Source organism: Rana temporaria, chromosome 4 (genome assembly GCF_905171775.1).
Source record: "Rana temporaria chromosome 4, aRanTem1.1, whole genome shotgun sequence".
Lineage (NCBI taxonomy): Eukaryota > Metazoa > Chordata > Amphibia > Anura > Ranidae > Rana > Rana temporaria.
This window is the reverse complement of record NC_053492.1, coordinates 338,059,797-338,084,642: the sequence shown is the minus strand read 5'-3', so window position 1 is coordinate 338,084,642 and position 24,846 is coordinate 338,059,797. Positions and strand designations below refer to the sequence as shown.

Here is a 24,846-nt window from a genome sequence, read left to right as displayed (position 1 = left end):
GCATAATTAGAGTTCTGGGAGCAGACCTGGATTAACACCTGTCCGTTACAACACCTTTACACAAGGACAATGGAATGTCCTCCAAGCCCTGATGCAATTAGCATGTCACTAGACTAATCATAGAAATGAGTCATAGAATATTGACTGGTTGGGGTCACAATTAACCAACATCTTGTAGTCTCTCAAGAGCCTGCAATATGAACTGTCCGTGATGTCAAATCTCATGTAATCCATGAATTACGATTCACTTGCCACTCCATGCCCAAAGGGCACAGAGTGGACTCAGACCCAAGAGTTATCAGTGACGCTGACACAGGAGTATCCTCCATCCTCACAAAGTCTTTGGGTGTCACGGGTCATTCCGTTACAAATGATATTCTGTATAATTGGGAAAACAACAGGATTGAAAATAAAGCAGAATCCAGAATCCAGCCAAGATTCCCAGAAGTCGTTCATGCTGAAAAGGCAAATTTGGTATAGTGAGTGATCCCAGGAAAGTAAATATCCTTGGGATCAGAGGAGGGAATTGAAAGGAATGTGAAATGATGGAATATTATGTGTCTGACATTAGCTACTCCATTTTAGATCTAGGATTCCATTTTATATAACATAGGTCTCTGTCGAGACATTTCAATATGTACTTTTTGTTTTTGCTTCTATTCTATCATTTAAGTTTTGCGGTTTTTTCATAAGATACAAATAGATTATGTGCTAAATGGCTAGTTCCGGAGCAGGCATTCTGTATGCAAGTAACGTGTTCCCCTTTCTTTGAAGTTTAACAATTGTTCCTTAAAATCCTCTGAAATCTGTAAGACTGAAACTTGTGAACTTGTTCCCCTTTTTCTGAACATGTAAGGAGGAGGGGATTTCTGTATCTCTGTGTGTGTGTATAAAACTCTGTCGCAAATATAGCAAGTTGCAATCATCGATACAACATAAGTGTCTGTGTCATTATTGTCCCGCTGGCGCAGGGGGTCCTACCTACATCCACCTGTCCAAGGTCCAGCCTAGGCAACAGGATCAGAACCGAACCTAACAGAAGTAGTTAATCTTATCCCTAGATATTTTAATTCAGTCTTCCTCCATGGGAATTGGAATTCTTTTTGGAGGTTCTGTTCTTCCTGTTCCTATATTCATTATTTTTCTCAAGTCTTCTCCTCTTTCCTCTGGTAGCACACATATTCTCCGATTTTGTCTTCTGTTTTGGTTCTCTTGGTCTTCTAATTTATATAAGATTTTCCTCCGATTTGCTGGCATTGTTTTAACCTGTTTATTTGTTTTTCTTAGTTCCTGAGCCTGTTTGTCCGTACTCTCTTCTGTCTCCTCAATGCGTGTGTCAAAAATTGTCCCAGGTCAGCCCATAGTGTAGAAATTTCTATTTTTATAGCTTTTTCCAATCTGGAAAACATCTCAATCATTTCTATTTTTGTTGGAATTATAGCATCTGTACTTTGTTCTTCCATTTTACTTATTTCCAGTTCACTCTCTGTACTTTTATCTTCTCTAGACTGATAAGATGAGTCTTTCTTCCTCTCTTGTTTCTCTTGATGTTGTTTTTCTAGTCCTGGACTCTTGGTCATATATTGTTTAATTGTGCTGGTATTAGCTTTTCCTTTTGGGGTTATTAGTTCACTGCCCTTCATAGTTTTGCCTTTCATACAGATTTTTTTTTATTTGTAATTTTAATTTTCCCCGGTTATTTACTTGTATGTCTTATTCTAAATATATGTTACAGCTTATAGCAGTTAGCTCGAACAGGTCTGGGGTTATCTATACCACCACCCCCTTATGTGGCTATGGATAAGGCTTGATCTAAGGTAGAGCAATAAGCTTATTGTAACTAATTTCCCCAGTCACATCAACCACAGTTGCCTAAGCTGAGTAGTAGACTGTCTCCTTAGTACTTCATACCAGTTGCCTTTAGAGTTTATTTAGCCAATTACTTGTACTTTTTCCACAGTTATGAGCAGTTTCATACACAGGCCAGGTATAAACCAGTAGCAGCTGACTCCTTCGGAGGTCTTATGTAAATCTGCGCACCATATGCCAAGTCTTTGTAAGAATCTTTCCACCCCTTCAGCCCTAACCTTTCAGACTGGGGTTATAGACCTTATAAATTTACAAACCAACACGTGTAAAGACAGACGGGTAAGTATGCAGTCAATCCGGTGTCTAAGCATACTTGTATGTGAACAGTCTGCTATGCATACAAACAGGAGGATAACTCGAGAGAGTATATGGACGTGCTAAGGAAGGTTCCTTACATCTTACCCCTCCCCTGGGTAATGAATGAAGCTGTAAACAGCTGGAGCAGGCTCTAGCTGAGACATGTCGACACGTAGGCAGACAGAATAGCAGCAAGCTGGAGCTATACAGGCTTATATCTCTCCTCATGCAGGGAGACAGGGCGTCAGACGGGGAGACAAGAGGAGGGGAAGCTCGGAGCAATGCACCTCAGTGGGAATCGCCCGATGAGCGGGCGGGATGCAGTGAAAGCCGGCGGCCATGGATCAATGACACTGGGTCGCGGTGTTCAAGTTACAGATCCAGGATCCCCAGTGCTGGGAAGGGGGAGAATAGCACCTGGAACTGGTCACTCAGAACTTGGTCAGAATACCCCAAGATGTGAAAAGGAACAGCTGACTCTTGAGTGGGACGGCGCAACACAGAGGAGAGTGTCACCAAGCCCAGAGAAGGGAATGACAGGATACAGGGAGGATCTCTTGGAGGTGCATCAGAAACCGCAGGCACATGAAAATGATGGTGAACTGTCTTACCCAGTGAATGATGGGGAAGGGAGGGTGACACTGGCAGTATTGATTCCCAGTGGGGACCTGCACGCAGTCAATGTGATCACTCCAGTGCTTGAGAAGGAAAGTGTGGGGGCTGGAGGGGAAAGGACTATGACCAGGGCAAGTCCCCCTGAAGGAGTACCTGCAGTGCAAGTAGGAACGCAAATGCAAGTAGTGAGTCCCAACCCAGTGCAGCATGCAGATGACCGGTCCTTGGGGTTGTGGGGGGGGGCACAGAGGGCCTAGACTAAGACATCAGAGAGCTCCTTAGGGCCCTTCCCACCAAGACAGACATTCTGCAGTTGATATCTGCCATAAAGCAGTCATGCCAGCAAGCGGTGGAGGGCCTCAGAGAGGATACACGTGCACTAGGGCACAGAGTAGAAACACTGGAGAACAATCATGAGGCAATGATGCAGGCAGTAGAAGACATCCAGGACAAAAACACAGCAAACCAACTCCACCCCACACAGACCAGAGCTCCTCAACGGAGAAACTTCAACCTTAAACAGCCGCCTGATGACCAAGTTGCTGCCTTACACACCTGTAAAACAGACATGATGGCGGAAAGCCCAAGAGGCACCAATTGCCCTGGTCGAATGCACCGTAATCAGGAAGGGGGGTGACCGCCCCTTTAGAGCATAGGCCTGAAGCACGACCTGTAGCACGACCTGTCTGATCCACCTAGAAATGGTGGCCGACGAGACTGCCAGACCCTTCTTATGACCAGTCACCGACACGAAAAGTGAATCCGACCTCCGAAACTGACCTGTAGCAGATAGGTACACCCGTAGGGCTCTAACCACATCCAAGGAATGCAACGCAGCCTCTTTTGGGTTCGCCGGCCGAGGACACAAGGATGGGAGAACAATGTCCTCATTAATGTGAAAGGCCGAAACAACCTTAGGAAGGAACAACAACAGCACCACCTTATCCCTGTGGATGACCAAGTAAGGAGCCTTGCAAGACAAGACCGCTAATTCAGACACCCATCTGATCGATGTAATTGCCACCAGAAAAAACACCTTCTGGGAAAGAGTCAATAAAGGGATCTCCCTAATGCCCTCAAACGGAGGCTTTTGAAGCACCTAGAGGACTAAATTTAAGTCCCATGGAGGCAGTGGAGGACGTACCGGAGGGGCCAAATGCCGAACCCCCTGCACAAACGTACACACCAGAGAGTGCGCCGCCAAGGTTCGCTGAAAGAAAACAGCCAAGGCCGAAATCTGACCCTTAATCGTACTTAAGGCGAGTGCCTGATCCACTCCACGCTGTAAGAACAGCAGAATCTGGGACATCACGTATGCATGGGGGTGCCAATTCATATCCTCACACATAGAGATGTAAGCCTTCCACATATGATGGTAAATCTTCCGGGAAGTAGACTTCCACGCCCGCAGCATGGTAGAGATCACCGAATCCGACAGACCTCGGTCCCTCAGCACCTGGCTTTTAATAGCCACGCCGTTAAAGCCAATGACTGTAAAGCAGGATGAAAGATAGGACCCTGCGACAGAAGGTCCACTCGCAGTGGCAGGCGCCACGGAACATCTGCCACCAGACGCACCAGATCTGCATACCAGGGACGGCAAGGCCAATCCGGAGCAATTAGGATTGTTGGTATGCCCTCGGCTTACACTCTGCGTAGCAGACGAGGAAGAAGCTTCAGAGGAGGGAAGGCGTAGATTAGGCAATAGTGACCCCACGGCGCCACCAACGTGTCTGCCCACGGGTCTTTTGACCTGGCCACGAACCGCGACACCTTCCGATTGAGTCGTGATGCCAGGAGATCCACGTCTGGAGTGCCCCATTTCAGACACAGACTCTTAAACACATCTGGGTGTATCGACCATTCTCCTTGGTCTAGCGTTTGGCGACTTAGGTAGTCCGCCTTCCATTTCTGTACGCCTGGAATGTATACGGCCGAAAGAGCCGGAACGTTCTGTTCGGCCCACCGGAGCATGTGAGCGACTTCCGCCGCTGCAGCCGAGCTCCTTGTGCCCCCCTGATGATTGACATACGCCACAGCCTTGGCGTTGTCCGACTGAATCCTGACCGGGCGGCCCTGTAGTCTCAGAGACCACTTGGAGAGGCACAGCCTGATCGCCCGGAGTTCCAGGACATTGATTAGCAGGCAGGATTCTTCCCAATTCCAGCACCCCTGGGCTAACTGAACACCCCCGACCCCCCCCCCCCCCCCAGCCGGAGAGACTGGAATCCGTCGTGACCATCGTCCAATGACACGGGATGAATGACTTCCCAGCCAGAAGCACCAGAGACGTCAGCCACCACACTAGGGAGGACCTGACCAGGCGACTCACCTGGATTTGGCAATCCAAGGACGAAGGACACTTGACCCAACGCAACAGAATTTCTCTCTCTAACACAACAGTGTGAAATTGAGCATACGGAACCGCCTCGAAGGAGGCCACCATGAGACCCAGAACTCGCATGCAAAAGTGAAGCGACAAGCACTTTTAGGTCGCCAACCGTTGCACCGCAGCTCACAGTGTCTGTAGTTTCTCCGTGAGAAGAAAAACTCTCGCCTCTGAGGAATCCAGGACCAACCCCAGGTATTCCAGGCACTGAGTCGGTACCAACACCGACTTCTGAACATTTAGCAGCCAACCGAATTCCCAGAGGGTCTGGCAGGTAATAGACACATCTTCCTCTAACTCTGAGCTTGAATAAGCTCTCAGAAGAAGGTCGTCCAGGTATCCTACAATAGCGATCCCGCGCTGCCTCAGCAGGGCCAGAATCGGAGCGAGCACCTTGGTGAAAACCCTTGGCGCCGAAGCCAGGCCGAAAGGGAGGGCCACAAATTGAAAGTGGTCCTTCCCGAACGCAAAGTGCCGAAATCTCTGGTGCTTTGCGCATATGGGGATGCAAGTACGCATCCTTGATATCCAAGGACGCCAGGAAATCCCCTTGATTAAGTGCCGACTCCATCCTGAACCTTTGCACTTTGACAAAACAGTTGAGGGCCTTGAGATCCAGGTTTGGACTGACCCCTTCCTTCTTGGGGATTACAAACAGATTGGAGTAAAACCCCTAAAACCGTTCCAGTAAGGGAACGACACGATCACCACCCTGACCAGCAGATCCTGAACAGCCCCAAACAGGGCCTCCCGTCGACCCAGAGGAAGCTGGAGGTTGGAAGGAAAAAATCTGTTTGGTGGACAAGAGAGAAACTATCTTGTACCCCGAGGAAACTACTTCGCAAACCCACCGGTCGGAAAGAAGAGACATCCACCGAGCCGCGAATTCGCGAAGCCGGCCCCCCACCCAAGAGACGGGCGGGGGCAGACTTTCATGAGGAAGCAGGTTTTTCCGCAGGCTTGTTGGGCTTGCGGAACCAGGGGTGCTTCTGCCCTTCAGTGGGCGCCCTGGGAACGTTTACCTGCAGCACCGGGTGGACGAAAAAAAAAAACGCTTGGGGGCGCTAAAGGAGGGCCCCTGCCTACGGCGAGGCTCCTTACCCTTACCAGATTGTGGGAGCAGAGTGCTCTTACCTCCCGTGGCACCTTTTATAATGTCATCTAGAGAAGCCCCAAAAAGCCTTTCACCCTTAAGGGGCAAGTCCACCATGGCCTTCTTAGAAGACTGGTCCGCAAACCAACACTTCAGCCAGATAAGGCAGCGCAACACCACCGCGTATTCCGAGGCCCTGGAGAGCAAGGGAAGCATATCCAGGGCTGACTCAGACAAATTTTAGGCCCGGCACCAACTGGTCAGCCAGTGCCACACAGTCCGGAGGGGCTTGATGCTCCTCCAACTCCTGAAGCAACAACTTTGCCCGTTCAGTAAGTGTCTGAGACACTAGAGGCCCGGCAAGACCGGTCTCACCGTCGACCCCACCACTGTGAACATGGAGCAGGCCACAGCCTCAGCTCTCCTATCTGCGGGGTCCTTGAAAGCGGGAGCCCCTTCCACAGGCAACGTGGTCGCCTTGTTCAGTCTGGACACAGGGGGGTCCACTGACGGAGGAGAGGTCTATTTCCTCAGAAAATCCTCCTCAAAAGGGTAACATACCGCAAAACATCTTTGCGGCCGATCCCATTCCTTGTAAAAAAATTTCCAGATAAGGAACACAAGGAAACACTTTTGCAGTGCGGACCGACATCTCTGATGTCTCTGCCGAATCCTCCATTTTTTGAGTATCCCGCACCGCAGTGTTAAGAGCTCCTACCAGCGCCCTATCGTGCGCCGACCCTGATGCAGAGTCATCCTCACTGTCCTTGTGGACTGGGCCTGCATCCTCTGACACCTCGGAACCAGGGCCGGGAGCAGTAGCTGGGCCCGATTCCGTGTCAGAGGCATCCCCAGAAGAGGAGGGGGTCGGGGGCGCATTTTACCCCCCCCTCTGGCCACGTGCCGCTTCTATCCTGGCAACAAACGCCTCTAGGACTGCCGTCATAGCATCCACAGAGGCTACAGGTACAGGGGCGCTAAGAATTAACTCTGGCATGTCTGGGGTAGAAGCATCTGGTTCGGACGCCATGCTGATCCACCCTTTTGCCACCCTTGGAATGCAAGGCAAGATCCACAGGCCACCCTCCCGGCCTCAGAAGAGAACAGGGGGACCCCCAGAGGACTCATCACCCGACCAGGCCTGTACCGCCGCTGTCTGCCTCCCAGAGCGCTGCCCCGTGCCGTTCCGTTCCTGAGGAGGAAGTGTGCTGGAGCCGTTTGCGCCGTTATTACAGCCACTAGAGGCAAAACACCTATCCACAATGGCCGCCAACACCGCAGACCATGCAGGCTACAAGAAAATGGCTGCCAAACTTCAATAAAAGCGTCCGTCGCCACCAAAATGGCGGCCGCGAGTGATAGAAAAAAAAACAGCACACAGCAGCAAACACCTGGGACCCCCAGGCAGGCCCCCGCACACACAGCAAATAACAGCACCCCCCCTGGAGAGCAGACACAGCCCCCAGCTTTAGGATGGAGCCCCCCCCAGGCGAACCCCCCACCTCATGGCCGACCCAGAACACAGGGGAGGAGGGAGAGGAAGGGAGAGTGGAAAGCAGGGCGGACCCTCAAATCGACCTCCCCAGGATTGCCCAGCCGCACCACCCTGCCAAAGCAAGGGGACTGCTACTTACCCGTCCTGCGACGACCGGCTGGAGGCATCCCAGACAGAACCAACGTCCGTGCGGTTACGGCATGGCTGTCTGCCCGGCACACTGTGACATGGACATAGAGCCCGGTCATATGTGTGCCCTGGAGCGTAAGCTCACCGGCCACCCCTGGAGCAACGGGCATGTCGTGGACGGCCAAGCGCGTAGCTAAAAGGCTGGCACGCGCTCGATGGCCGAACTGGGGGGGACTACAAGGATCAAGGATCCAGCCTGTCATCCATTTGGCAGTTGATTGTAGATCTCAGGATCCAAAAATACAGAAAAAAAACAAAGGAGGAGCAAGAAAAATGCAAAAAAATCCCCAGGCCACATGGGCCCAGAGGAGCCATGTCATTCTCCTGTGCTAGGCAGAAAAAAAAACTGAGGCTGCAGAGAGAGGGGGATGCTGCTGTGTCTGTCCATGAACGGAAGAGAAATAAACCTTTACAACCCCTTTAAGTGATCTGTTGAAAAAATGTCAATTCACAAAGCAAAACTGCCAAACTACATAAAGAGCTGAATAAATGGCACAGATGCAACTCTCCTTCCAAAATGCTTTGCTCACTTGGGACAATATGAAAATTAAATTTGAAAGAGACAGTAACAAAGCTACTGTCTTCTTACTTTAGAAAATCCTGCATACTCTTCAAAACCAGTGCAATGGGTGCAACCTCTATTATACCTTTTATTTAAAGCTTTGGAAAAAAATACAGTTGACACAAACGACTGCCGTTCCTTTAGGAAGAGATTGGTCTCTTTCACTTAGCTCTTAGAAGATCCCTTCTTATACTATAGACACTTTATATAATATTTTTTTTTCAAATTCTTTATTTTATATCTTTTTCATTCTTCGTTACTTCATTTACAGATAAATGTAGCTTATCTAAACTGTTACATAAATTGTCATTTTCTTAACACTTTCTCAACAATCATTGTTCCTCTTATCAAGATCTCCAATAACCCTATCTGTCCACCATATGTAACTATAACGTTATATTCACCCTTTCCCCCCCGAACAACCCTTCCCTATCCTCCCCAACCTCCCTCTACCCCCTCCAAAAAAAAGGGGGGATACTCCCCATTGTCCCTCTCTCCTCTCTCCCCATCTCCCCACTCAAAGGTCCCATTCTCTATATCTTATATAAGGGGTCCAAACCTGTCTATATTTCTCCTCTTGCTCTCTTATTCCCATAGTCAGATTCTCCATCTGCTGGATTTCTGTTACTCTACTTAGCCATTTTTGTCTAGTCGGAGTAGATGTACTCTTCCACAGAATTGGAATGCATGCCCTTGCTGCCGTCAGTAGATGTCTAAGCAGGGATTTTTTAAACTTAGCCATGGAAATTGGGAAATCAAATAATAAATAGGTAGCTGGATTGTCTCCTAACTCCACACCTGTAATTTCTTTTACCGTGTCCGCAACCATTTTCCAAAATTCTTTCAATTTTGCACATTCCCAGAATACATGTATCATAGTGCCCTCCTCTTCTCCACACCGCCAACACTAATCTGATACTTCTGGAAATATCCGTTTTAATGAGACAGGGGTTTTATACCATCTGGTTAAGATCTTGTAACCTCCCTCCTGATATCTGGTAGCTAAGGAGGCCTTGTATGTGAAATTAAAGATTTTTGTTTTCTGAGTCTCTGAAAATTTAGTCTCCAACTCTCTTTCCCATGCTTGTATAAATGGTAATTCTTTCGGGGCTATCCGACTCTACCCACAGGCTATACATTAAAGACAGACCATGTCTCAGCGATTCTCCCTTCAGTCATATTTCCTCAAACCCTGAAAGATCTCTAGTCATTCCACCTTGTGAATTCATCGCTCTAATAGCAGCTCTCAATTGGATTTGTCTCATTGGGTCCAATTCTCTTCTCAATACCTCATCCCTTTCTCCCCCCCTCACCCTTTGGTTGTCACTTTCAAAATGTATTGGCCTACTCATTCTTAAACGTCTTAAATTGTTGAAATGTAAATCTGTAAGACCTATCTGAAACCTAGGATTCCCCAGGACCGGAGCGAGTGGGCTTAAGTATGCCGAGATTTTAGTTTTCCTAAATAACTTTTTTATAACTCGTAATGTGGCTCCTATTGTTAGGTGTTTTTTCACCCCTTGTGGAATATCTGCTTCTTGAATCCACGCCATTCCCTCCAGGGGAATGTTCGTGTTTTTTTGCTCCATGAGAATCCATGGTTTTACCTTCTGATGAGCGCACCACTCTACCACCCTTGCCATATGAGCTGCATCATAATATCTCATTGGATCTGGCAGGCCCACCCTCCCCTTTCCTTTGGTAACGTCAAGATATCTTGCTGTATTCTCGCTGATTTTCCTGCCCAGATAAACTAAGCAAATCTAGATCTTAAATCCCTTAGGAACCCTAAGGTAATCTTTATAGGTAGGGTCTGAAATAAATAAAGTAATCTTGGTATAACATTAATTTTTATAATGTTGATTCTCCCGAACCATGTAAAGATTTCCTTATCCCATCGTTGGAAGTCTAACTTGATCTGCCTTACCAAGGGTGCAAAATTCAGCTCAAAAGTTCTATTAACATTTTTCGGTATTTTTGTTCCCAAATAAAGTATATGGGAATCTGTCCACATAAAGGGAAAGTTTGCCGTTAGTTGTTGCTGTGTCTGCCTGTTTACTTCTACTCCCATCGCCTCTGATTTGCTATAATTCACCTTAAAGTTGGAAAGATCTCCATATTCCCCTATCTCCCTCAGCAAGGATGGTAAAGATAATTCTGGAAACGTTATCGAAAATAAAAGATCATCTGCAAATGCGGCAACTTTGTATTCCGCTCCTTTAATCCGATGACCTCTTATGTCCGCATTTGCCCATATAGGGCCAAATCTTCAAAGGAGATACGCAGGCGGAACTGCTGTTCAGCCTGCGTATCCCTGTGGCTATCTTTGGAAACGATCCTCAGAAGGATTTTTCCAAAGATAGTCAGAAGATCCGACATCTGTAAGACACTTACACTGTCGGATCTTAGGACGCAGTACCGCATCCGCCGCTGGGGGCATTTCGAGTCGAAATGCCGCTTTGCGTATGCAAATGAGGACTTAGGCAGATCCACAAAGCTTTTTAGCATTGTGTTTTCTGCGTAAGTTACGTTTTGCATACGTAAAATTAGGGATGCTTTTACAAGGCCTAAACTGTTTAGACCTTGTAAAAACAAACCTTTTTTTCGATCGCCGCATTTTTTTTTTTAATTTTGAATTTTTTTTCCCGGCGCGTATTTTTTTTTTTTACCCGACGCAACTTTATTGTCCCGTCGCGATCCCGGCGTAAAGTACGTTCGCGCGATGCACGTCGGGAAAAATAACGTCACACGCATGCGCCGAACGTCCGGCGCGGGAGCGCGCCTCATTTGAACTGGAATCGCCCCCTCGAGCAGACGACCGCCTTGCGACGGAGGCACTTGGGTTACACGGCGTGTAATTTCTAGGTAAGTGCTTTGTGGATCGGGCACTTAGGTAGAAATTTAACGCCTGTGTAACTTAACTGCTGAAAGTTAAGTTAGGCAGCTTTTTTGAGAATTTGGCCCATAGTTCTCAAGAACGGTTCCAGAGTGAGGATAAAGATAATTGGGGAAAGTGGGCATCCTTGCCTTGTTCTATTCCGTATTGGGAACAGATCAGACATTACGTTGTTTACCTTTACCCTTGCCGTCGGGCAGGAGTAAAGGCTTGCAATCCAGTTTTGCACCCCTCTGCCCAGCCCTATGTGTTGTAATGTAGCTCTCAGAAATCCCCAGTCCACCCTATAAGATTGACATAACATACTGAACAGACAGAACTGTACTGTGTATACCTCTTGAATTTGAAAAAATAAAAATAAAAATAACATTGCTTTGCAAGCCAAGAAAAGAGGACACAAAGTTGACAAAGAAAAGGAGAATATACCAGATTAGATCTTGCAGTGTAGTATATTTCTTCTGTACTGTCCAAAAAATCGTCCCTGTTGAGCTGTTTAGCAGACAGATACCCAAGTTATTTACAGAAAGATTGAAAGCTGCACATACACAACAGGGAATATCACTCACAAGCTGTAAAGGAGAACACAAGCAGGCAGCTGGCTGGCTAACAGCACAAGGTCAACACTCATAATGGGCATGCTTCTCTTATAGTTGTGTTGCTGTCTATAGTAAGTGTAAATCATTACAAAATACAAAAGTATTTTGTTAGTGGATTCAACCATCGAAGGTGCTAGTGGAAAAACTGCAGATACTCTCAAATTAATCATAACCACACAGCGATTTATTGTGTGAGCACTTCAAACGATTATGGTACCCATACACGATGGCTTATGACCTTTTTATTAATAAAGATCACAGCATTAGAAAACTGATTTGTACCCAATGAGAGCATCCCACCACTAAACAAAGTCATTCAGCTGATTATCATAACCATTGCTAGGTACAACTTTTAGAAAAAGGAGGGAAAAGGGAAATTATTCAATGTTTTACAACTCATCTGATCGAAATTTAGCCAGTTTTTGTTGATTCAATTATAATTTTTTCCATATACAGTCAGATTGATACATGACTGTAGTGGAGACTTTCAGAATGTGTGACAATTTGACTACACGTATGGGTACCTTCATGTGGGACCACATAACTTGCTGAAATAGACTAAAAAAGTTAGTTTAACTTAAAAAGCATTAGTAAAATAAAAGCAATCTGTCTGACCTTCTTAATTTTTTGCCACATGCAGGATCTTTATAGAAAACAAAAAAGGAAAAAGCAGTTTTAAGACAGCTAAAAAAAAGAGTGCCAAGAATAGATTTCTGCACAGTGTTTATAAGTGAAGCATTTAGAGCTTTTTCACACAAATTAAAGCTACACAGCCTACAGTTAACAAAGTACAGCAACAATATACACCTGGAAGGTTACAATGATTTGTGGGTATCTGTGGTGTTAGAATACAAATCAGTCATTGAAGTTGAGATAACTAATAATCCCAGACTACTCACCAACTCATGATGTGGCTCAGTTTCTTTTCTCATTGGTGGATCAAACTTTACCTGTCCAACTACAAAAAAGGGAAATATTAGGGAAAATTTGATAAATTCTAGTTCAATTGCTCCACTAATGTCTTGAAAAAGCAATTATCAATTTCAGGGATTTCTTCTAAAAATATAGAAATATTTCATCTGAGACAGAATAAATTAGTAAAAACACAGAGAATTATTTGTGAATATTAGTAGTTTATTTTCAATTTCTAAACCTTTCTGAGCTTATTGAGCATGGATCAGTGACAACTAGTCTGCAGAACACATTAGTCAACACCTCCGGATTCAACATATGTTTGCAAGGTTTGAACATTACAAAAATACGTGTTTACCAATTGCAAGGTTTGAACATTAGAAATATGTGCTTACCAATTTGGTTACGACAGTAAGCGAAGCATAGTTAAGAATAATAGGAACAACATATAATAAATATGGAAAAGCCCATCCTGCAGCGTGGTAATGAGCTCTTACAGATTCCCTTTAAGCTTTGCCTTATTGTACTGAATACAAACTCGAAGAAAAAGGCTGGGACAGCCGCACTCCAAAAAAATTCCTTTTTAATAAAAATAGGTCACAAAATTACATGCCACGGTCAAAAGGATCAGAACAAAAAGCTGACGCGTGAAAAAAGAGAAGAAAAAAGAAAAAAAATTGTAATAAATGAAAAATAAAAATGTATATATATATATATATATATATATATATATATATATATATATATACCGTATTTATTCGAGTATAACGCGCACCCGTGTATAACGCGCACCCCTAATTTTCAATTAAAAATCGGTATAAAATCATTAAAATTGCCAAAAATCATTTATTGACAATGTAAACTGGTATAAACACAATACTGAAATAAAATTACTGGTAACAATATTTATTTATCCACTTAAGCCCCGGACCAAAATGCTGCCTAAAGACCCAAGGGGTTTTTACAGTTCGGGACTGCGTCGCTTTAACAGACAATTGCGCGGTCGTGCGACGTGGCTCCCAAACAAAATTGGCGTCCTTTTTCCCCCACAAATAGAGCTTTCTTTTGGTGGTATTTGATCACCTCTGCGGTTTTTATTTTTTGCGCTATAAACAAAAATAGAGCGACAATTTTGAAAAAAATGCTATATTTTTTACTTTTTGCTATAATAAATATCCCCCAAAAACATATATAACATTTTTTTTTCCTCAGTTTAGGCCGATACGTATTCTTCTACCTATTTTTGGTAAAAAAAATCGCAATAATCGTTTATCGTTTGGTTTGCGCAAAATTTAGTGTTTACAAAATAGGGGATAGTTTTTTTGCATTTTTTTTTTTTTTTTTTTACTACTAATGGCGGCGATCAGCGATTTTTTTCGTGACTGTGACATTATGGCGGACACTTCGGACAATTTTGACACATTTTTGGGACAATTGTAATTTTCACAGCAAAAAATGCATTTAAATTGCATTCTTTATTGTGAAAATGACAGTTTGCAGTTTGGGAGTTAACCACAGGGGGCGCTGTAGGAGTTAGGGTTTACTAGTGTAGGGGGGTGTGGCTGTAGGAATGACGTCATCGATCGTGTCTTCCCTATAGGGAATGACGCGATCGATGCGCCGACACAGTGAAGCACGGGGAAGCCGTGTTTACACACGGCTCTCCCCGTTCTTCAGCTCCGGGGAGCGATCGCGACGGAGCGGCTATAAACGAATAGCCGCGCCGTCGTCCCGGATCGCTCCTGAAGCCACGGGGACCGCCGCATGTACGGGGGGGGGGGGGTCCCGATCGGACCCCCGACCCACGTCAAGCAGGGCACGTATATATACGTACATGTGCCTGCCTGTGCCATTCTGCTGACGTATATGTACATAAAGGCGGTCCTTAAGTGGTTAAAATGCTTCAAAGTCAGATTCATCATCAGATACACCAAAGAGTTGTTCCCATTCTTCTCGAGTTAATTTTTCATCAGTGTCCCAGTTGGCATGAACATCTGTTTCTCCAGTTTCTTCGCTTTCTTCTGAGTCTGAATCCCACAGCAGGTCGTCTTCTGTGCCGTCCATTTTATTGCTGATGCCTGTCTTCAAAAAACTCTTGATGATCATTTCTTTTGGTATGTCTTCCCATGATGTTTTAACCCAGGATGTCACGAGAGATAGGTCAGGTTTCTTGAGGTTTCCTTTTGCAGTCAATTCTTTGTCGTCGGATTTCATCCAGGTAATCCACTTTTCCCTGACTCTGTCTTTGAAGGGTTTGTTTAAAACGACATCTAGTGGCTGAAGAATAGAGGTTAGTCCACCTGGAATCACAGCTTGAAATGTTTTTAGACTTTTCAGTTTGTCCTTCACAGTGTCTGTCAGGTGTGAGCGGAACTGGTCCCATACAAGCATGGATTTCTTCAGTAGTGCGCCTGGTCTAGTATTCCAAACTTTATTTAACCATAAAATGATGCCCTTTTCATCCATCCATCCTTTAGGATGACAATGGATCACGACACCTGGTGGAAATTTAACTCCTTTTGGAATAGTCTTTCTTTTAAAGATCACCATTGGTTTAAGTTTAAAACCGTCTGCCATACAGGATAACACCACGGTAAAATGAGTTTTCTCATGGCCAGTGGTTCTAATCTGGATTGTGTGCTTCCCTTTGCTGTCAATTGTCCTGTTGCCTGGTAGGTCAAAACACATGGGGGTCTCATCCATATTGCCTATCTGTGAAAGTTCAAAATTAATCTGCTTGCGTTGGTTCATTATAAAGGTATGGAATGAAGCGATCTTCTCTTCTAAATCATTAGGCAGCTTCTGTGCTATCTTTGTTCTCTGGCGTATTGCAAGTCCATGCCTTTTCATAAACTTCTGTGTCCATCCATTAGAGGCTTTGAAGTTTGAATCTTTGCAAAACTTTTGGGTTTGAAGTCTAATGTGGAGTGATGTGACGATGTACCCACTACTTCTTTGGTCAATGATCCATTCATAAAGTTCCTTCTCCATGTCTGGGTACATGGCTTGTCTCCCTCGTTGTGCTTTTTTTGTTTTATTCATATCTTTCAGGACGACTTTCTGTTTTCTCCATTCTCTAACATTCGTCTCTGGTACAGTGAATTCTCGGCTAGCTGCTCGATTTCCGTGAATTTCAGCATGATCAACGACTTTGAGCTTGAATGAAGCATCATATGCAGAACGTTTTCTCTTGATACCCTGAGTTGCCATCTAACGGGTACCAGTATATCAATTAAAATATGAAGAACACTGAATTGTACAAAATGTAGGGTTGTCCCGATACCACTTTCTTAGGACTGAGTACAAGTACCGATACTTTTTTTTATTATTGCAGCCATGTCCCCCACATATTGCAGCCATGTCCCCCACATATCCAGCCATGTCCCCCCACATGCAGCCATGTCCCCCCATATCCAGCAATGTCCCCCGTATATCCATCCATGTCCCCTGTATATCCATCCATGTCCCCGTATATACAGCCATGTCCCCAGTATATCCAGCCATGTCCCCATATATACAGCCATGTCCCCTGTATGTCCAGCCATGTCCCCTGTATGTCCAGCCATGTCCCCTGTATGTCCAGCCATGTCCCCTGTATATGCATTCACCCTAAAAACTACTTTTTTTGACTATTCTTTCTAGGAGTCTGATGAGTTATATGGATATAGTGATATTTATTTCCTATGACATCTCTGTTTCAATTATTACTTTCATGATCTTTGACGGAAGGGCTCATTACACTTTCCCTATGATCTCCGATCCCCATGTATGTTTTTCCCTTTCACGAGTTACAATATGTACTAATCTAAGTTTCCTACATGGTTGTAATCCCCTCCTATTTAGGGATTATATGATTCTTCACTGAACGATATTGCATTTCTGTATAAATGTAGCTAAACAAATTGTTGCATTAATATGTACCGGTATTTGTATCTTTTAAAACCCAATAAACATATTAAAAAAAAAAAAACTATTACACTGCCCCCCACAATCCGATTAAGGCTATTACGGTATTTTTTTGATGCTGTACATACCTTTTGTACAGCATATTCACCGTGCATCCGGGTTGCGGGAGTGGGCGTTCCTAACACGTCTGTGATTGACGTTTTGCCCAAAACGAGCTCCCCCCGTCGCGTAAGCCGCGTCACGGTTGGCGAAAGGAGCCGAACGGCGAGTCGGCGCTATACTGCGCATGCGCATCGCCGTTCGGCTCCTTTCGCCAATCGTGACGCGGCTTACGCGACGGGGGGAGCTCGTTTTGGGCAAAACGTCAATCACAGACGTGTTAGGAACGCCCACTCCCGCGGGACTCGCAACTCGGGTGAATATGCTGTACGAAAGGTATGTACAGCGGTAGCGGCGGTGGCGGGGGGGGGGGCAAGGTGATACAAAGGTATAACATTGCACCCGGGGACTGACAGAACAATGGTATCGGGACAACCGCAATGCTTAACAAAAGCAATGCTTACCGTTACGGGCGAGGAACTGAAGCGGCGACTATACAGTAAGGAATTCGGGCCGCCCACTGTACGCGACGTGGGGGCGTTTTTTTTTTCTTCACCCTCGCGTACAGTGAGCGGCTGCATCCCAGGAAAGGCACAGTGCGAACTCACAATTCGCCTGCACCCTCAATGGACCGGCCGCCAATGGAGTCCTTGTGTATAACGCGCACCCAAACTTTGGAATTTTTTTTGGGTATAAAATTTTGTGCGTTATACACGAATAAATACGGTATATATATATGAATGAATGAATGAATGAATGAAAAACTTATATAGCGCGGCACATGCGAACTGAATCGCCTCTGGGCGCTTGATGTTTCGTGTCTCATGACATCAAAAGAGCAGAGTTTTAATCTGTCTTCTGAAAGTCAGGTGGTTTTCCTCCAACCGAACGCTGGTTGGTAAAGCGTTCCATAGTCTCGGACCTTGAAAAGCAAACCTTCTTTCTCCTTTGGACTTGTATTTGGTTTTTGGCACCTTGACCAGATTTTGGTCAGTGGATCGCAGAACGCGATTAGAATTGTGAGGTTCTATCTCGTCGCAAAGATATTGCGGCGCCTTCCCATGGATGCACTTATGTGTCAGGCAGAGTGCTTTAAATACAATTCTGTCTTTTACTGGCAGCCAGTGAAGGCTTCTCAGCGAAGGTGAGATTGATTCCCATGTCCTTTTCCCAGTCACCAGTCTGGCGGCCGTATTCTGTACGACTTGCAGACGAGCGATTTGGTACTTTGGGAGCCTGAGGTAAAGGGCATTTGCATAGTCCAGTCTGGAATTCACGATTGTTCCCACAACGACTGCTACGTCTTCTTTGGGGATAAATGGAATAAGTCTGCGTAGTAGGCGCAACAAATGGTGCGATCCGCTGACTACTGACCCTATTTGTGCGTCCATTGTCATGAAGGTGTCAAAAATGACTCCTAGACTTTTGACTTTGGAGCTAGGGGTGATGATTTGGCCCAGAATGGGCGGCGGTGTCCAGGTTGTTGCCAGTTGACTCTTTCGGCTGGCGTGAAACATAAGAAGTTCTGTTTTGGAACTGTTGAGTTTAAGATAACTCTTAGTCATCCAGTTTTCTATCGAAGAGAGACATTTCTCTAAACTGATATGATGATCCTTTTTGTTGCAGATGCGAAAATACAATTGCGTATCGTCTGCATAAGAGTGATAAAGTAGTTCTTGGCTACTGATAATATCAAAGAGAGGGCGAAGATAGATGTTGAACAGTACCGGTGACAGGGGGGATCCTTGGGGGACTCCACATGGCACCGTGCGTTTTTCCGACGTGAAAGATCCCAGTTTCACTGTTTGTGATCGGTTTTCAAGAAAGGAGGAAAACCATGGTAAATCACCTTCTGCGATTCTGGCTACCTCGGCCAGTCGCATCAGTAACATTTTGTGGTCTACTGTGTCAAAGGCTGCGCTTAGGTCCAGCAGAACCAGGAGACAGGATTCTCCCTCGTCTGCGGCCTCGAGGGCATCGTCCCATATTTTGAGTAAGGCCGTTTCTGTCCCGTGTCCGGGACGGAAACCTGATTGAAATGGATCGAGTAGATTGTGGGTATCCAGATGCTGTTGCAGCTGTTGTACCACTATTTTCTCCATTATCTTGGAGAGAATATTTAGGCCTGTTATGGGGCGGCGGTGAGTTGGGTCCTTGGGATCCAAGTTAGGTTTTTTCATATATATATGTTTTTTTCTTCTCTTTTTTCACTCTCTTTTTTAGGGTTAACACACACATGCACCATGACATAATTAGGTAATTGCAGACTTGTGGTAGGTGTGTGTGAGACACTCTTTAGTCGCTTGTTGAGACACACCCATGTTCACAGGAGACTCTGATTAACTTATTTGTTCTCAGAACCTCCCCTTTTCACTGCTTGGTAAAGTATATATTTTCTTCTTTGACTGCCTGTACACTAGCTATGAATAAGCACTGAGATACAGTGCGAAACGCGTCAGTTTTTGTTCTGATCCTTTTGGCTGTGGCATGCAATTTTGTGACCTATTTTTATTAAAAAGGAATTTTTTTGGAGTGCGGCTGTCCCAGCCTTTTTCTTCGAGTTTGCATTCTGATTGCATTGCCTGCACCCTTGGTTCGGATCTTGGGAGATTGGCTCTCTGGTTCTCTTGAGCGGTGATTTTTCTCTCTCATCTTATTGTACTGAATAGCTTGGGTTTCTTATGAAATTTTAGAAAGTGTCAAGATTCACTAGACGCAGAATGAAAAATACATTTGTACATTAATTCTTGTCTGATCAGATAGTTTGAAATTTAAATCACAAAGATATTCCATCTTTGAGCCTTAGCTGAAATATATTGTTTAGAGAACTAATAGCTCAGGTTGGACTTGACACACACAAGTGCAGTGACACATTTCTTACTAGACAATTCAGTCCCAAATTTCAAAATGAAGGCCTCATAGCAAAAATTTTGTCCTGGGAGTCCTTTATATTTTTTTTAACGTTTATTTGTAAAAATGGGGTATTTTATATGAACCATAGAATCCCCTTTCCCAAAGTCAGTTATGGGACACGTGATTCTTAGACAACTGGTTTATTCTGCTGCCTACTGGACACTAGATGACCAAAACTGTAGGCTGGCCTCACTTATCCAACATGTTCAGTTGATAGCAAGCAGTAGCAAGGCCAATGGCTATAAGAACAAGAAAGGTGGGATTGTTGTGCCTCAATGGATTCCAGCAAAAGGATTTTGTGAGCACAAAAACACTGTTTTCTCTATCATCCACTCAGGGACACAATTCTTTAAAAACTGTGACATTCAAAAAGCAGTAAAAAAAGAAGACTGGGCAACACAGGCTAAAAAGCCAACAAAAAAAACAAGGGAGGGAAACTTCCAGAGCCATTTACTACACTGCGTCTAAAATTGGCAAAACCAGCATCAGTAAAGTCTGAGATATCCATGTGGTAAAACTGTCAGCTGGCAGGCAGAAAAATGCTGCATTTTCAGGTTATCTGCAGTGCCTTGCTGCTTGTTATCACTTGCTCTAACTCCATTCTTTTTTTGATAATGCATGCATACTAGACATATCCCTTTTGAAACAATCCTGATATGGGATATTAACCCCTGTTGGGGTTAGTCCATTAAACTGTTTTTTTTTTTTGTGTAGATGCTGCTTTCGGAAATGAATCGCAATCTATTTGGAACACTTGAAATTAAGACAATTATTATCATATTTGTGGCTTTGTTATATTTAATGGGTTCTTAGGGTTGTGCAGGAGTTTTAGATTATACTTACCTGTAAATTCCCAAATGTAACTAAGCAGAAAGGTAGGTAGTCCAATGCTTATATGGGGTGTTTTTATTGGGAACAATGTCATTCATTTTTTAATGGGTTAGGGATGGGTGTATTTTGTATCTATTTATGTAGTAGGTCACCTGCCCAGATGGTTTTAAAATGAGAATAACACCCCAAAAAGGGTCCATTGCTCCTGGTTGCACAATTACAGTGATAAGCACTTTGCATGATGCAATACATGTGATTGCATTGATCTAAGTTTTCATTTATTAAAAAGTTAACTGCACAAAGCCTGTGTGTTTTCTCTTTTTCTTTCCTTTAAGAGTTTTCACTATAACCAACATGTCTTCCAGAGTCCATAATGGCTGGTACCACAGGAGAAGTTTATCCAGGTATCCAATCACTGGGATGCCCTGAGATTGCAGAGGAGAGGAGCTAAGACTCAGGCCAAAACCTTGATGAGCAAGTACAGAAGAGTACCCAAAAACAAGGGAAGAGATTGATAGATGGAGGAACGAACAAGACATCCTCCGCCTAAGTGGTTATCAGAAAGTCAGCCCTAAGGCCCGATAAACTGGAGGTACTCTTAGCATGAGGCTTGGCCTGCATAGGTAAAAGCAAACAGAAAGTGAGTTTTCGCAGCCAAGGTCAACCAAAAGCATTGCAATATCTCTGTAACAACAAAGCACCCTACTGTGAAAGGCCAGAAATATTGGGAAGCATGTGATTGCTCTATGGAGAAGCGCTGTCACAGTGATTAAGTAACACACCAAATGGTGCTTGATGGCTGCAGTAGCGAGACTGCCCAACCAAAGAGGCTTGGTCTGAATTAACTAGCAGCTGTTGGTAGAAGAATAACATGAAGAGAAGGGTCTAGAAATCAGAATAACTGAGAAAGCCGTCATTCCCTTTACAACACTAGCAAAAACAGAGTATGCTGTGTATAGGGAAGGATTGCCAACCTCAAGCTGGCCTATGGGTTTTTTCTTTTGGTGACCAATTCTCTTGTAGGCAGCAGCATAACCCAGTTTTCTAAGAATCCTGTGTCTCTCAATGGACAAAACTTATATAGCATACATAGCACAAAAAAAGGAATAAAACAGCAGTTTTAAAAATGATGTGGATTAAAAATCATAATAGTTTGGCTTTAATAAGGCCTTAAGAAAGATCTTAAGAAGGGAGTAACCGCTCCCGGTGGGTCTTGTGAGCAATTAAAGAACCTCTCAGGGAACCAAGGTGCTGGCAATGCACGAGGCAAAATGTAGAGAATTAGGAGAAGATGGATAGCCGCACTCCAGAAGAACTTCAGTAAGTTGTCTTTAGTCGATAAAAATAAGCATACCAAACAAAACACAGCCACAGAAGGGGACAGCCAACATGTTTTGCACTATGTTAGTGCTTAGCCATGACTAAGCACTAACATAGTGCGAAACATGTCGGCTGTCCCCTTCTGTGGCTGTGTTTTGTTTTGTATGCTTATTTTTATGGAATAAAGACAACTTACTGAAGTTCTTCTGGAGTGTGGATATCCATCTTCTCCTAATTCTCTACATAAAGAAAGATCTTGATGTCTTATAATAAACAATAATTTGCTCATACTAAGCTGCTGGAGTTGGGGACACAATGTAGACACATAGGTAGGAACCTGTGCAACTTATTTAAAGAAATTTGAAAAAAAGGAGAGAAGCAGCAGAAGAGGACAGACCAAAGTATTTGCAATAGTGACAAGATACTTTTATTGGTCAGTTAATTAAAAACATTTTTTTTTTCAGTTTTGGCAACAGCCTTTAGTTCCTTTTCACTCTTTTTCTCTCTTAGGGGATCCTAATGAAAAAAAAAACAAAAAACCCTGAATCTTTAATTGTTATGCATTATACATGATATCAAAAAGGTGTAAGACAATGTAGCTGGTAGGATCAGGAATTCACTTCTGAAATCTCCAAGAAACAGAAAAGACCAATGATTCTGCCTATTAGGCCCCGTACACACCACCGAACATGTCTGCTGAAACTGGTCCGCGGACCAGTTTCAGCAGACATGTTCGGTCGTGTGTAGGCCCGAGCGGACAGGATTCCAGCGTACATTTGCCCGCCAGGCCTTTTTCCAGCGGGCAAATATTTCCCAACTTGTTTTAAAACAGCCCTGTCCGCTCGGACATGTTCGGTCGTCTGTACAGAACTACCGTACATGTCCAAGCGGCCGCCATCCCTCGCATGCATCGAATGACTTTGACGCATGCGTGGAAGCATTGAACTGGCAGGGCCGCCCACGTCGCCGCGTCATCGTCACGGCCACGCCCCGCGTATTGTTTACGCGCGGATTTTTGTATGATGGTGAGTACAGCCACCATACAGAAATCCCCGGGCAGACATGTACGGTGAAAACGGTCCGGCGGACCGGTTTCATCGTACATGTTTGCTTGTCTGTACGCGGCCTTAAAGATGCTAAACAAAGTTATTAGTTAATGACACACATGAAAACAACAACTCAGGCCTACAAAGAAAGAAACCATGTAACATTAACAATTTTTCCGTATCCCACAAGTACAATTCTTTTGAATGCTTACAGTTAATTTCTGACCGTGTCTTTTCTTCCCTCACACTCCTACTTGTTGAGTGAATTCTGTGAGGAACGACAACAGGAGGCTGAAAGAACAAAAACAATATTGTTGAACACATTCTCTGTTTTAGGTAAATAAAACAACATGCTTCAGCTAGACTTCAACTTGGCAAAAAAAAAAAAAATATTAGTAATAATGATCTAATATGAATGTGAATGAGTTAGGAGTGAAAATTTTACAGAAAAAAATATCCAAACTTCAGAGAGATTGCTGGTCTAGTTTTTGTAAATTCCCCTATTAACAAAAACATTTACTGCATAATACAGCTAGCCATTACACAGAAAGTCACCTGCTAAATGCAATCTTTTTATATTTGCTTTATATGTTAGCTTATCAAAGTCCAGAATGTCTCACAAAAGTAATGTGCACACTGACACATAGTGGAGGAAGTACATTTGGCAGTAGTGAAGGTTACTGTAAGGACATGATGAGCAGACTCAGATACCTATTTTCTCTCCGCTCCCTATGTGTCTATGTTAAACAGATATCAGCACAACATTTATATAACAACTCAAATTTATATAACAACTCGTGGTTATTCTCAAACTAAAAAAGTATTGAAATGGCTCTCCTTATCATGGAGTGTTATTTGTTCAACTTTCAAAATGGTTTCTTCAGGACCCTGTTATAGCTCCAATATGCAAATGAATAATGCAATTATTAATCCATTTTACTGTGTCACAAAACAAATAAATAAATATATATATACTGTGACGCTATGCGAGGTGCGATACATGATCATAGGTACATTTCACCTCGCATACGTTCTATCATGAGAGACTGAACCGGAATCCATTCCGGGTTTTACAGCCTCTGGGCCTGGCTAGGGTTCCGGTCCGGATGTTTGGGTCCACTGGAGTCCACAATCAGCTGGACTTTAAATGTCCAGGAAGAGAGCACAACAGAGCTCTGGCTTGAAACTCAGGAAGGGACCTGAGTGAGGGGAGCACTGAGTGCTGGACTGAAAAGGTTTGCTTTACTGCATGTTTTGTGGGTGTCAGGGACTAGCCCCACACTGTATAGAGAGGAGATCCTGTTTGTTTAGTTTAGCGCCGGATGGCAAGGATTTAATTTACTGTTTTGTTTATTTTAATCTGCAAACCGTTTATAAATAAAATCTGGCATCCGCCAGACTTAAAAGAAAGTGCCTGCTTACAGACTGGTTATTGCCAAGGAATTAGTCCAGGTGTTTAGTCGAGTGGGGATCCCAAAAGAGATCTTGACCGATCAAGGCACCCCTTTTATGTCAAGGGTTACCAAGGAATTGTGTAGATTGTACAAAATCTCCCATCTCCGTACTTCTGTCTACCACCCCCAGACAGATGGTCTGGTCGAAAGGTTTAATAAAACATTGAAGAGTATGTTGAAAAAGGTGGTCGACAAGGATGGGAGAGACTGTGATTTTTTGCTACCATATCTCATGTTTATCCACAAAAATGTATCAAATTATTTAAGGAGAAGATCGCACAAAATACGTGCAAAAATAAATGTAAATGAGTCCTTAATAGTGCACATATGCAACATAAGAGTCCAAAATAATAAAATCCAGAAT

At 44.2% G+C, this 24,846-nt stretch overlaps 1 protein-coding gene across 2 annotated transcripts in view; it reads right to left on the bottom strand.

Moving 5' to 3' along the window:
- The window catches only part of MAP4K3 (mitogen-activated protein kinase kinase kinase kinase 3), an 831,592-nt gene that overhangs the window by 353,672 nt on the left and 453,074 nt on the right, over positions 1 to 24,846 (bottom strand). The window contains exons 13-15 of one of the 2 annotated variants that reach the window (XM_040350750.1): positions 23,241 to 23,319; positions 12,901 to 12,959; positions 11,832 to 11,894 (exon numbers count right to left, since the gene is read on the bottom strand). In XM_040350750.1, coding sequence (XP_040206684.1) covers positions 11,832 to 11,894; positions 12,901 to 12,959; positions 23,241 to 23,319 — 201 coding nt within the window. The remainder of the gene's footprint in view (positions 1 to 11,831; positions 11,895 to 12,900; positions 12,960 to 23,240; positions 23,320 to 24,846) is intronic. The other variant, XM_040350751.1, reaches the window with a different exon arrangement.